Source organism: Pantherophis guttatus, chromosome 3 (assembly GCF_059756535.1).
Source record: "Pantherophis guttatus breed Tessera chromosome 3, ASM5975653v1, whole genome shotgun sequence".
NCBI lineage: Eukaryota > Metazoa > Chordata > Lepidosauria > Squamata > Colubridae > Pantherophis > Pantherophis guttatus.
The window spans coordinates 170,952,925-170,966,596 of NC_142065.1; the positions used below are offsets into that span (position 1 = coordinate 170,952,925).

The following is a 13,672-nucleotide window of genomic DNA, read 5'->3' on the forward strand; positions in this document are numbered from 1 at the left end:
ATAATTCAGCCTGGAATTACAGTTGTAAGTCATTTTGGTCATAAATCAAGGCACTCATGTGACCCGAAGTAATTTTCCAGACTTTTTTGTGGTGGTCCTTAAGTGAACACCAAAATTATTAAGTGAACCCATTCATTTGAATGGCCTTTTTCTGGTAACTATCAAAAAGTGCCAGAAACTGGCAAAAAACATTTCAAATCGCAGTGACTGTAGAACACCATGACCTGTTGTAAAGATGACACCCCCCCCCCAAATGCAGTCGACTGATCATGGGAGGGCAGCCTGACCATTTATGACCGCCTGGGGTAGTTATCAGTCAGTAAAAAATCCATTCTGTGGCTATCATAACTTCAAATAGTAAAATGACTTAATTGTTAAGTGAGAACTACTTGTAATTGCTTTTTAACCCATTGTTCACTGTATTGTTTCAATTGGATACTTAGCCAAGAGTCCCTGGAGTTACACAATTTATAAATCTTTAGAGTAATTAATACATAATACAATATTTTTTAAAATTGATTTTTATCCCACATTTTTATTATTTTTATAAATAACTCAATGCAGGGTACATACCTAAAAATCCTTCTCCCTCCTATTTTCTTCACAACAGCAATAACTCTTTGTGGTAGGCTGGACTGACAGAGAGTGACTGCCCAAAATCACCCAGCCAGCTTTCATGCCTAAGGAGGAACTAGAACTCACAGTCTCCCACTCTCTAGTCTTATGTCTTATAATACATAAATATATCCTCTCTTTTGGTATTATGACTGCTTTGAAAAAATGACATGGGGAAGAACTGATGTTCACTTCTAGTGCTCTCTCATGCGTTAGGGTAAGTGACTGGTTACCAATGGGAATGTCACAGATGTTGTTTTGTTCAGTAAAGTAAGTTATGTCTGACAGAAAATATACCTTGTTCAGTGTGACAACATCTCAAGCCTGCCCTTCTGACACTGTCTTCCAAAGGAAATGCAGAAATAGGTTTCTGAACTAAAGAAGTCAGGCATATTAGGTAGCTCTTTAAAAAAATAGGATTTTGATAACTGTAGTCATACAACTATGAATGAGTACTGCCTACACTTAAAGTAATTTCAGGCCCTTAAGAATAAAAAATAGCATGTTGGTTGGGGAATTCTGGGAGTGAAAGTCCACACATCTTAACGTTGCTGAAGTTGAGAAACACTACCCTAGGGTATTGAAACAGACTGTATTGCAGCTAAATCTCAAAAGAGAGCCAGTCATGGGGAACTTTGAAGGAACAGATAGGACTCTAGGGTTTTCATGAAAGATGTCAGAATTGGCTGAGACAGCAATCCATATGGATACCACAGTTAATGGAAACCAGGAGAACAACTTGTAAATGTGATGAGTCCCCCTTCCTGTCTTAAAAAGTATTGACATGTTGATATAGGTGAAAACTATTCTTCACATCACTTGCTCTCAGAATACCAACAATTTTAATTAGCTTTGGAAATCATAGTTAATGTTCTGCAGGTATCATATGTTCTGACTTCCTGTTCTTACCAACTCCTGAGTATTTAGATTCTAACACCAATTCAAGTTTGCAGATAGCCCTTAAAGGCAGCTTTACACAGAATGTTTGTTTGTTTGTTTATTAATTTTTGAACTGCCCATCTCCCTCAGAGAGGGACTCTGGGCAGTGTACAATAAAATGTTAAAATATAAAAATAGTATATAAAAATTACAGATTTAGAGGGAGGCAAGGATGATTACGCACTGTTAAACTTAGTTAAAAAGTTGAGGGCAGGGTTTTCAGAGTACCAGCCAGCTCCATGGCTGTGTGCTACTCTGGATTCTCCACACAAGGCCGCAGAGCCATGATTGGGTTCCTTTTCAGAAGGTCAAGTGGGCCTGTCTCACCTCAGCAGGGAGAATATTCAACAGGGCAGGGGCAACAGCAGAGACAGCTGTCTTTCTAGATCCCACTAATCAAGAGTTTTTTAACTGAAAGGATCTGCAACATATTTTCTCTGCCTGATCAAGTGGGATGGGCTGATGTAATAGGACAAAGAAGGTTCTATAGGTAGCCTGGCCCCATGCCATCTAGGGCAAGGGTCAGCAACCTTAAACACTCAGAGAGCCATTTGGACCCGTTTCCCACAAAAAAGAAAACACCGGGAGCCACAAAACTGTTCCCGTGCCTGACTATTTCCTGAGCGGCCACAAAACTAGCATATTTAGTTGAATTAAAGATTCTGTTTTCTTCTGAAACTTTTCTTGGATTTATCCATGGTTGGCCTACCTGGGGTCGAAAACCTTAATAAATTGTGTATTGGTGGGTGTCGCACATTGGCAGTTGTGACACACATTTTGAGTGACAGGAAGCCACAGCAGAAGGATGAAAGAGCCACATGCAGCTCCAGAGCCATGGGTTGCTGACCCCTGATCTAGGGGATCACATCAATACCTTGAATTGGACTTGGAAGCAATAATAATAGTTTAGTGTGGATAGGACAAATAGCTGGCCCTCAGCAGGCTATTGAAGCCACGAGAACCCTAGACAGTAAAAGTGCCTCAAAATATACAATCCTTCAAATATCAATCAAAGACCTGATCTAAGCCTCTTAAGCATTGTTTAAGCATGACAAGAAGCCTTGTGATGCTCCTTCAAGAGTTCTACAGTCTCTGTGAGGTAAGTAGATAGGAGTGAAAGGTAAATGTGACTTATCATACTGACTTTTCCCAGCACGTACAGATTCATTACAACTTGGGGCCCAAGATGGAACCTTACAGCACTTTTTAGCTGATAATCATGAAGTGGAACAGGAATTTTCTATCACAAACCTTCTGAGACTCTTCTCCCATGAAGGAATCTGCAACGTTATGCTTGACCTATTTAACTCGTAAAGCATGATACAGTGGAACTGGCCTCCACTACTAAACATTGGTGTGATCTCAAGATATGATTGTTTTCCAATGTTTCTGCATACAACTCAAATCCTCAAATGGCCTCAACTTCTGGTGGTTGGTATAAAATGTTTTCTAAATGGCATTATTTACATAGAAATAAATTTACCTTTCTAACTGCCCAATTTTTATGCCAGCTATGATAACCACCTTCATCATACAGGTAGTAATAAAATTATTCCTGAGCAAAGTGGAACTGAAAGTGACTTATGTTATAAATGCTGTCTGAGCATTTGAACTTAACAATGATTCATGTGGGAGCCTGAGGTTTCTTGCTGCCTTGATAATGGGATAAGAAATAGGTAATAGATTTTCATCTATTCTTTTCACTTGCTTTATCTGGTTCTTTAAAAAGATCTGGTAATTTTTAAGCCCACGAAAGCTGCAAGAATGAGGATATCAAAGCAATCCTAACGTTAATTCTCAAAAGGGGAGGTAAATAGCTGTATGCAGGGCCTTTTTTTTTTTTAAAGACCCATAAGAAAGATTTGGAGGTAACACTCTATTTTATATTAGACAAGATAGGTTGGTAACTTTGAGATTATAATTTTAATTCAGAGTTCCCCAACCTTTCCGGCTTTGTGGAGTGGTGGGTGGAGAGGGGCTGATTCCGCGTGAGCAGCAGGCAAACGCACATGTGCGCAGCTCCATTTGCATGATTGGTGGGCATGTGCTGCTCAGGCAAATGGAATGCATGCACTTTTCATTGCTCACATAAGTGGGAATAGGTGGGAATGTGCATGCTCGCCCACCACTTTCGACAGCCTGGCTCTAAACAGCTCATGGCCCAGTAGTGGGCTACGGCCCAGGGGTTGGGGATCCCTGCTTTAATTTAAAGAGCACCATTAGCATTTTCCTAAAATGGTAAGTTACTTAAAAATTGTATAATGATATATGATTAATGCTTTAATTGTTTAGTCATTGACCATGTCAAAAAGCTATAAAAACAATAGGGGAAAAAAACTAGGACATATAATAATTTATCATCCTCCAGTCAATCCCAGTGTATTCTAGGTTATCCTCTTCAGAGTGGTCTTTGATATGAAAATCACAATCGTCCTAATAATATACAGTACAAGTTCATTACATGTGAGAATTACAATAGTTTATCTTGGATGTCCTAACATTTCTTGATTTTTAAATAAGGATATAAATATAGCAATAACAATAGCATTTAGACTTATGTACTGCCCCATAGTGCTTTATGGCATTCTCTGAGCAGTTTACAGTCTCAGCATATTGCCCCGAACAATCTGGGTCTCCATTTTACCAACCTTAAAAGGCTGAGTCAACCTTGAGCTGGTGAGGATTGAACTTCAGGCTGCGGGCAGAGTTAGCCTGCAATACTGCAATCTAACCACTGCCACCACAGCTCCTATAGGTTGTCCTTGAGTTATGACTGTGATGTTGCTTGCCCATTATTGACACAAGTGGTTTAGGCTGCTAATTGAGCAGCTTTGTTTAATGAGCCACCCCCTGCTCTCCCTGATGCAACCATTAAACAAACTTGTGGGCCATTAAACAAAGGATGGGATGTCTTGTGTGGGAGGACCTGGTAGGCCTAGCATAGATTCAGGCTTATCTATCCCGGGTCTCCCAAGCCTACAACTACCCCCTAAAGCTCCTTGTGCACCACTTCTTGGCCCTTAGTGACACAGAATCCTTTAGCTCCCCTCCCACCAAGCAATTAGAGAGTGATCAGGCCAGGAGTTTGCAAACTTCCAGCAGCCAAAGGCCATCTGGAGTTTAAGCTACAGTGCTTTCATAGGTCATGATGTGGGTCCGTCAGCCTTATGGGGTAGCCTAGCAGGAAATACTACCAGATGAGCTAAAGCTACTTGTAAACTACATCAACAGAATCTTACAAATCTGAAAGTACATCCCTTATAAACCAAGAAACTAGGGAATGACTCTTCTGAGTCTTTTGCCCTATCCATATTCCTGCTGCAGTTTCATTGATGTTTGGGCCATCCATCTTGGACTCTGTGTCCTTTGGGATCTGGACACCCCCATTATTTGATTGAGTTTGCCAAGACAAAGATATTGCTAAACTGTTCCCAGTGGTTGGTCATTCAAAATGTTGGATATTATTCTGTGGGTTCTCTATATCTTGTAGTCCACTTGACCCAACTATAGACTTAGAGAGAAGCAAGGCATTAGAATATCATGGACCAGATCTTACATCAGGGAGATGGAGTCATAAATGGTGCTGTAAATTCAACCCTTTTCTAGCTATTAGGTTAACATATTCTTCTCATTACTTCAGCAGTTGGTTCAAAATGTATCCAAGGTATATGCTGTTCGTTGTTGTTATAGCTGCAATTCGCTTTAGAAGATATTGCCCCAAAATGTGTACCAGAAGTTCTGCTGCTAAACAGATTAAATGTCTGTTGTACATTCGTTAATTTTCTCAATATTTCATCTTCACACAACTTGGCAGTGTTGTAAAAGAATGAATCAGCTTCATCTGTAATCTTTATGTTGTTAATTATCTAAAAGTGCTTCTCTGAATTTCTCTTTGTCAAGGCTGTTTGTAGTGGGCAGCTTTTTATCCCCTGTACATATAGAGAGATTTCCAACTTGCATTCCAACATATCCATCATTTTGAGCTGCATACAAGGATTGTAGGGCATTTGAATGTCAAAAAATCTCTTTTACATCCTATTTCACTGGCACTTACATTCTATTTCACTGGGTAGTAATTTGGCTGCATGTAAGTCTATCAGATGTGGTTAACATTGGAGGAATTTGCTTGAAGTTAAAACAAGGGCTCTTTTGGTGTCCAAATAACTCTTGTAAACTCTTAAGTAGGGAGACCTGAAGGAGCCAATTGTTGTTAATTCTCCTCTCCCTCTTTTCATTATGCAGTAATACAGAATCCCTCTCTTATCGGAGATTAAATGTCCCTTCTTGTTAAATCCACGCTGCTCTCTCTTAATGTTTGGGCTTCTGTAAGTGATTAGTTTCTCTAGTTGTTTCTGGTAAAAGGCTTTTTTTTTAAAAGAACCTAAGTTGTTGTTGCTTATTGGTAAGTACCCAAAAATAGAAATGACTGTCTCAATTAGTGTTAAAAGGCATTTCCTAAGTATAAAGTCTGAGTCACATTCTCACTTGTAAGATTCTGTCCCTTCCTAATGGAAACTAGAGGTGCTGGAGAACTGATAGTGGCCTCAGAAGAAGTGTGTGTTGTAAAAGCATTTTTGGAATCTTGGAGAGATGGAGAAATCAGTTGTTGCTCAATCTTTATTTGCAGGTCATTCTTGGGTGTTAGTCTGTGATTTTGGGTTGCTTTGGAGGCTTTGAACTGACCATCATTCCTGAGTTCACCCTAGGCTATTTCTTCCTTTTTCTCATTTTACAAAGTATTTAAAAGTGCCTGCTAGTAAATATGAATTCAAATCTTCACAAAGATGTCATGTATACCTTTTAGGTTTATTGTATAAATAAGCTATGATGGCCAACATTCAAAGATAGTTTGTATTTTTTTTTACTCTTCCATTCTGAATAACTTTTACAGTCATGATACATAATGTAAATCTAATGTTTGGCTTGCAACAACAATTACATAAAATGTCAATGGATAAAGAATCTGTTCGTTTGTTAGTATCAGTATAACTGAGAAATTTTATATGTTAGGGATTCAAGGCTTTGATATATACAAGTCACCAGTACTAGTAGCTTTCTCTTTCTTTGTACAGTCACAATTTGCAGCAAGATCTTGTTTGTAGTTTTTCATTTAGGTCCACCACATCTAAGTTGAGTAATACACAGGAATTCTGATGGGGAAAAAGCCATAGAATAGTGTTCAGCCAGTAAAATAAAGAAATACTTTTTTATTCGGTATTTGAAATAAAATTGTTTAAAATAAAATTATTGTTAGTGGAAAAAAGAAATTCAAGTAGCATCCCATGTAATAATGTCTTGGGAGATGCAAAATGCACCCCACTAACTAATGCAGTTGTAAAATGATGTCACGTGACTGCATGGTTTAGCAACAGCAACCCTGCAGTTCCGGTTGCAGTCATAACCCTTGGACCCTGGGGGTCATTAAGCAGGAGAAGGTGGGAGTTTCAGGCAAGCAGGCTCACAGGTGAGAGCTGAAGGGAGAGCAATGGGCAGGCAGGCAGAAGTTGTGAGCAGGTGTGCCGGAGCATGGTTGTATGCATGGGTACCAAAGGGGGCATTGAGGTGCTGCAGACCAGCACTAGGGAGTATAGGTGGGTGCCACGGGGACAGGACCACTGAGGTACTGAGGAGCAGGGGCAGGGGCAGAGTGCTGTGGGAGGTGGTGCTGCAAACAGGTGTTACAGAGCATAGGCAAACAAAAAAAGCAGTGGGAACAACTTCAGACTTCCTGTTGGCTTCCCACTGACTTTGTGGGAAGCCAGAAGGGACTGTTGGAAATCACAATCACATGATTATGCAGAAGCTGCAATAGCCACAAATCTGAGAATCACTTATAAATCCCCCTCGCTGAGTACCATTGTAACTGAACAGTCACTGAACAGGTGGTCATAATCTAAGGATTACCTGTATTGAAATTCAGGAAAGAGATTAAGTTTATGGGATATAGATGTTGGTTAATGCTAATTTTTTATTTGATTTTTTTTTTTTAATTTGATTTATATGCCGCCCTTCTCCGGAGACTCAGGGCGGCTTACAGTGCATTTGAAATGTACATGATTTTTTTTTACTGTTTTTATTTATTTGTAACTTGCCTTTATTATTTTTACAAATAACTCAAGATGACGAATATATTCAACAAACCTCCCCCTTCTTATTTTTCCCACATCAACCTCCCTGTGAAGTGAGTTGAGTTGAGAGAGTGTGACTAGTCTAAAATAATCCATCTGGCTTTCATGACTAAGGCGGGACTTTTTAATAAAAGTTTTAATAAGTTGAGGACTACCTGTAAGGTAAATAAATAGATAAATATTAACATCACATAGCTTGAGTGTTCAGTCAATTGAATTGGAAGGAACTAGTTTCAGTATCTTAGTATAATAATAATTGAGAGTGGTATGGTCAGTATTGCAGATAGGTAGAGCTATATAGCCAATATACACATACCTTTTCAAAATTGAGCCTTTCTGGTTCATATTTTCTTTCTTTAAAGCTTTTTTCTTATTATGATAAAGAATAAAATATACAAAGGTAGCGGACAGATCTTTTACCCTGGACAGCCTCTTTTAATTCATACGAAATGGTATAAGAAAGAATTTCAATTTGCTTACCTTGTTCAATATTTCTTCGGCGAGAACTGAAAATGCATTTTCAATATTTATATTATTCTTTGCACTGGTCTCAAAGAAAGGTATTCCATATTCCCAAGCAAGCTGGAATGCAAAAAAAGGAAATAAGGGAATACTTTGCTTTAAAATATAATTCTTAGAAAAATTAACTCAAAAAATGGCTCATACACGATGAAGTCGAGGACTAAACATAGTTGTTCCTTTATTTACTGAATTAACATTTTAAACTAAAACTTATAATGGGATATTTAAGTAATGACTGAAGGGATACTTCTTCACTTTCAGTTTATCTAGCTTTCTTTAACATGTGGCAGATACTTCCTTTATTAACTAGGTTCAAATCTGTAGTACACAAAGGTTGATATTCTCGAAGATGGTACATTTGTTGCTTATAACCAGCAGATACTTTACATCAAAAATGATGGAAATAGACATCATTGTGGAGCATATGGTGCAGCATATGTTTTCAATGCAAGCATAATCATGTTTAGTTGTTGAGGTACCCAGTAAAAAGATCAGTTAGTAAATCATGTGAAGGATCTTTGCCAAACTGAACGGAACCAGTTAGAATTGAAAAATTATGTTTCACAGTTTCAAATTTAAAAAGTACCTGTCCAACGTTTTCATCTGGTCTTATCCCCTTACACTCCCCTTACACTCCCCCCCCTCCAGCTAAGAGGTTGGAAAGTTAAAATGTATTTGACTTGATATGCAATTATTTATGCATTCTCAAATCTCAAATCACCCATTCACAACTTTTAAATACAAATATTTTAAAAATCATCTAAAATAATTTTCAGAAAATGTAATGTCTTCCTCCAAGCATATAATATCTCTTTTTGAATTAAATATGCAAAGTAATTATAATTAAGATCAAGAGTTTTAGCCCAAGGTTTGGTTATAATCGCTGTACTAGGAATTTAATCAATATTTGTAAAAATAAATTATACTACATTCCAAGGTATGTAAGACTTTAAAAGTATGTTTTCAGTTGATAGTAATCCTAAATAACATGATTTCATATGTTTATTCTACAAGCCACCATTTGGGAATCACTACATTTCAAATACAGCTTCTATTTGAGAGACTTTGGAAAAAAATAGGAAAGAAAAGATAAATAATTTGAGTTGGGGGAAAAAAAGACTGCTTTTTTGAGTAGCAAATATCATTGTGTCACCTGAATTCAGTATAGCTCCATGGCACATATCTTTATGGGGGGAAGCAGAGAATTTATAGCTATTTTGAGCACCTGTAATTATTGCCTTTCTCTAGTTTCTATAATTGATTGTTTATAATAATAATAATAAAGACTGAATCACTTGTGCCAGCAAAAGCAAATCTAAGGGAAGCAAATGAAAGCATGGATAACAGGAAGATTTCTACAACCTCGCCCAAGTGAAAGTCTGGCTTGTATCTTTAATTTTATGAACTTATTTTTCATGCTATGAAACTTGCATTAAAAGAAAACTAGAAAGTATTGTGTGAATGAGAAAAAAAAGTGCCTTTCTTGTATGTTGACACATTTTATGTTTTCAATTAAAAGAATAATGAAGATTCTTCTGGGTTTGCACACTAACAACTTGGTTGAAACCTAGCATGTTATGTGAAGCCAGTCCATGTGATGAGTTTAGGGTTCAGTGTACTGCATGAATCCAGATAAGTTTCATTTAATGAGAAAATCATATATAGGCGTGTCCAACCATGGCCCGTGGGCCACATGAGGCCCTGGACAGCTAGTAAGTAATGTGATCCCAAAAGATTGTAAACTTTTAAAGTTATGTGATTTATATACATTAACTATATTACATATTTTGTATGCAGTCCAAGACAATTCCTCTTAACTCAAAGCAGCCCAGGCAAGCCAAAAGGTTGGACACTCCTGCCACAGATGTATCCTATAATCACAGAGTTAAAAACAAAATAAAATACTTACATAATAATTTGCAAAAATAAAGTATTCATATGTTGTTCAAGTTATAAATGTAATGTGAATTTTCATTCCAAAGAGGAAAAAAAGATGAGAGATTTGGGTATGGTGAAGAAAGAAATAAGAATTTTCCCTTATATTCATTTCCTTAATGGAAATTTGGTTCAAGTTAGTTGTTTAAAACCTGATCTCAGCAATGAGTTAAAATTGCCACCTTAGCGCAAGAAGGAGTCAATAAATTATGCTTACAACAGTGAAGTGCGAAAGCAGAAATTATATGGAAGGCTGTTTTGTTCTTTAAACTCCTCTTAACAGTGTTTTCAGTCACTTGGTGGTACAGTGGTTAAACTGCATACTGCAGCTACTTCTGCTGACTATGGGCTGCCTGCAATTTGGCAATTCAAATCTCACCAGGCTCAAGGTTGACTCAGCCTTCCATCCTTCCAAGGACCCAAATTGTTGGGGGCAATATGCTGACTCTTTAAACCACTTAGAGAGGAATGTAAAAGCACTGTAAAGCGGTATATAAGTCGTAAGTGCTATTGCTATTGTCTGCTGTTACAAATGTAATGTAACTAATACACTTTTGTTTGTTTATTAATATTATTATAAGAAACAACATTCGTTTATTCAGCTTTGCAGCCAATCTTTCCTTCAAGATCTTAAGGCAGCCAACATGGGGCCACCCTTCATTTTATTGCAATAGCAACTTGGTGAAGTAGGTTGGGCTGAGATAATATGACTAACATAAAGTCACTAAGTAAGTTTCCAAGAGTGGACTTGAATTTGGAGCTGCCCCAAACTAGTCCAACATTGCTTCCTAGGAACCTTTCATTCATGAAGTAAACCTTCATTATAAGAGTCCCTTATAGGGAAATAAGCAGCATAAAAATGTAATAAATAAATAAAATAAAAATAAAAAGCAAAATCTTTCATGTTCTGACAAAGAAATATGAAAGCAATTCAGAACATAAAGGAAACTGAGGCAGGAGGCAGATTAAGGAAAGGAAACCATGGATTTTGTTCCAGTAGTAAGATAACAATTGCAGGGTAGTCATAGAAAATTGGAAAATGAGCTGAAATATTTAAAGTGAGCCAAGTGAAATATTTTAAAGTGTTGAGATATCTCAACACTGCCACCTTGTGATCATTTATAATGATAATTTGTACCATAGTTGTGTGGTCACAAATACTTAAAAAAGAATTACTGTTATTTCCTTGAATGCCACTTGAAATAGCTGTCATGATACCAAATTCAATCTATGGTATTAAGGTGTTTTTTCTTGGGTTATATGTCTGTTGGAAGACTGTTTGGGCTATTTTCTCTCTCTCTATAGTCATTTGAGGAGTTATAAAATGCAGGAATGCTGGTTTTTGACAGCTGAGTCAGAAGGAATTTTGGGAGACATGAACTGGTTCCCTTTTGCACTGAGGGGAAATATTCAAGGTAGATATTTTTTTAAAATGTTAAACATGTGGAGTGGAAGAAGACAGAAATAAAATAATTTCTGAAAGTGTTCTATTTTCTATTTAACTTTTTTTTTTTTGTAAGATTCCAGGGCATAAAATAAATCTTAGCAAGCAGGTCATGTTTTTTTTTTCAAAAGCTCCCACAAATTTTAAATGAATTGACTTGTCTCATACTTTCTAATTTATAATGAAATCCAATTTTGATTTAACCTTAGAGGGGATAAAATGTAAATGAATTTGAACTGTACTCACTGTGAAGAAAGTTGGATGTCATTTTTTCATAATCTTTTTTTCTTTTTCCTTTGTCTGTTTACTATTTTCTTTATTTTCCCTATTCTCTAAAAATTTTATCTTGTTAAAAATTTAAGAAAAAATATTTTAACATTTTATTGAATTTAAATGCACTCTTTCTGCTAATGATAATAGCTTCTGCTGCTAGTAGGTCATTGGAGCATTCTGGTGGGGGGCGGGGAATCTCTTTTGAAAAATTGGAACAGTGTTAAAGCAAATTTTGAATCCACATCAGGGACAACTAGAGACAATAAGAAAAGTATAATCCTGTGAATAATTCTTCACTATATTGTCCTTTAGTAATGAAACAGGCTGCTAATCTGCGATAATAAACAACTGCATTTATGGTCATATTGCAAATATATTTTGATAATGTACCCCAAAATATTTAAGCAACAAGGCAATCATTTATAATACGTGCCTACCTTTTCTCCTTTGTTTTTTGAAATAATACGTTCTGCCTCCTTATCGCACTTGTTACCCAGCAGTATTATGTCTGTATTTTCACCTACTTTCTATAAATAGACAGAATATGATTATCAATACATTGAAATATAGTTGTAGTCTACTTTTGCCTAATCTTACAATATACATTTTCTCTATCTGAAAAGTAAAATCTTACTACACCAAATAGACAAAAAATGTAAACCTGAGAAAACTTCAACCAATCAAGAGAACAAATATTCAGTAAATGAAACTGAACAAATGAACCATCTCATTCCTTATTTGCTTCCAAGTTAATTATTATAAGGGAACTCTCCGGTTCTTAGCTCATTCTGGCATCGCACAGTTGTTATGTGCTTTACAACATTTCTTCAAATGTTTAGGAAAACTTGAGCCAAGCCAGATAGTCAACTATTAAAAAATAGTCACAAATTACAATTATGCATGAAATATTTTGAAAACAAGTCACCTATTACTCAGTACAATATGGACCAGATGAATTAGTCATTTACCTATAGCAAACATAAAGAACAAACACCACAGGTTTCTGTTCACGGTGGACATAATTTCATGGGGTAATAAAGATGATCAATCCTCTGATTTTGCAAATTCATTTTGCAAATTTAATTCATAGGTCAAGACAACCAATAGTTATGTACAGCCTAAATCTCTAACTGTATTCAGCCATGTGATAGAAGGGAAGGATGGAGCTGCTTTAAAGAATTATAGATGGGGTGCATTGCTATGTCCTGTATCCCTCATGCTCTGAAGCACTTTTAGGACCCTGTAACCAAGATGCTGTATTGCCAAAAATGTAACCATCCCACACTAGACATTTTGCACATACTGGGTTAATATTTCAAGAAAGATGTAATAAAGCATCCACAAACCACTGAATCATTATGAAAGGCTTTGCTTTCAGTTTCTTCACTTAGCACAGCGGCCCCCGAATCTTTTGGGCATCATGGACCGATTCCATGGAGAGAGGTTTTTCCACAGACCGGAGAGGGCGTGGATTCACATGCTGCCTGCATCCCACAGATACGGTTTTCCTTGTTTGCGCAGCCCAGTTTCTGGCATGCCACAAACCAGTGCCGGTCCATGGACCAGGGGTTGGGGACCTCTGACTTAGCAGATTTACCTTGAAACAGTAAGTTTCGACAGAATCTGACTATCTTCATCAAAACGTACTCTACTAAGGATGGGATAGAATCCCATTGTGCTAGCCAAAATAAGGCCAGACAGACAGACAGACACATACTCACTATGGAATAAAGCCTTGGCTGGGCTTTCCTCTATTTGTCCTGTATAGACAAATAAGTAGTAAGTCGATACTTTAAAAAGTATTTATGAATATGAA

At 37.0% G+C, this 13,672-nt stretch overlaps 1 protein-coding gene across 2 annotated transcripts in view; it reads right to left on the reverse strand.

The window, feature by feature from the left end:
• Positions 1-6,341: 6,341 nt before the first annotated feature.
• The window catches only part of LOC117672747 (ras-related protein Rab-10-like), a 30,994-nt gene continuing 23,663 nt past the window's right edge, over positions 6,342-13,672 (reverse strand). For both annotated transcript variants that reach the window (XM_087890512.1, XM_034429680.3), the window contains 3 exons: positions 12,294-12,383; positions 8,163-8,264; positions 6,342-6,704 (listed from right to left, as the gene is read on the reverse strand). In XM_087890512.1, coding sequence (XP_087746638.1) covers positions 6,627-6,704; positions 8,163-8,264; positions 12,294-12,383 — 270 coding nt within the window. In that variant the 3' untranslated portion in view covers positions 6,342-6,626. The remainder of the gene's footprint in view (positions 6,705-8,162; positions 8,265-12,293; positions 12,384-13,672) is intronic.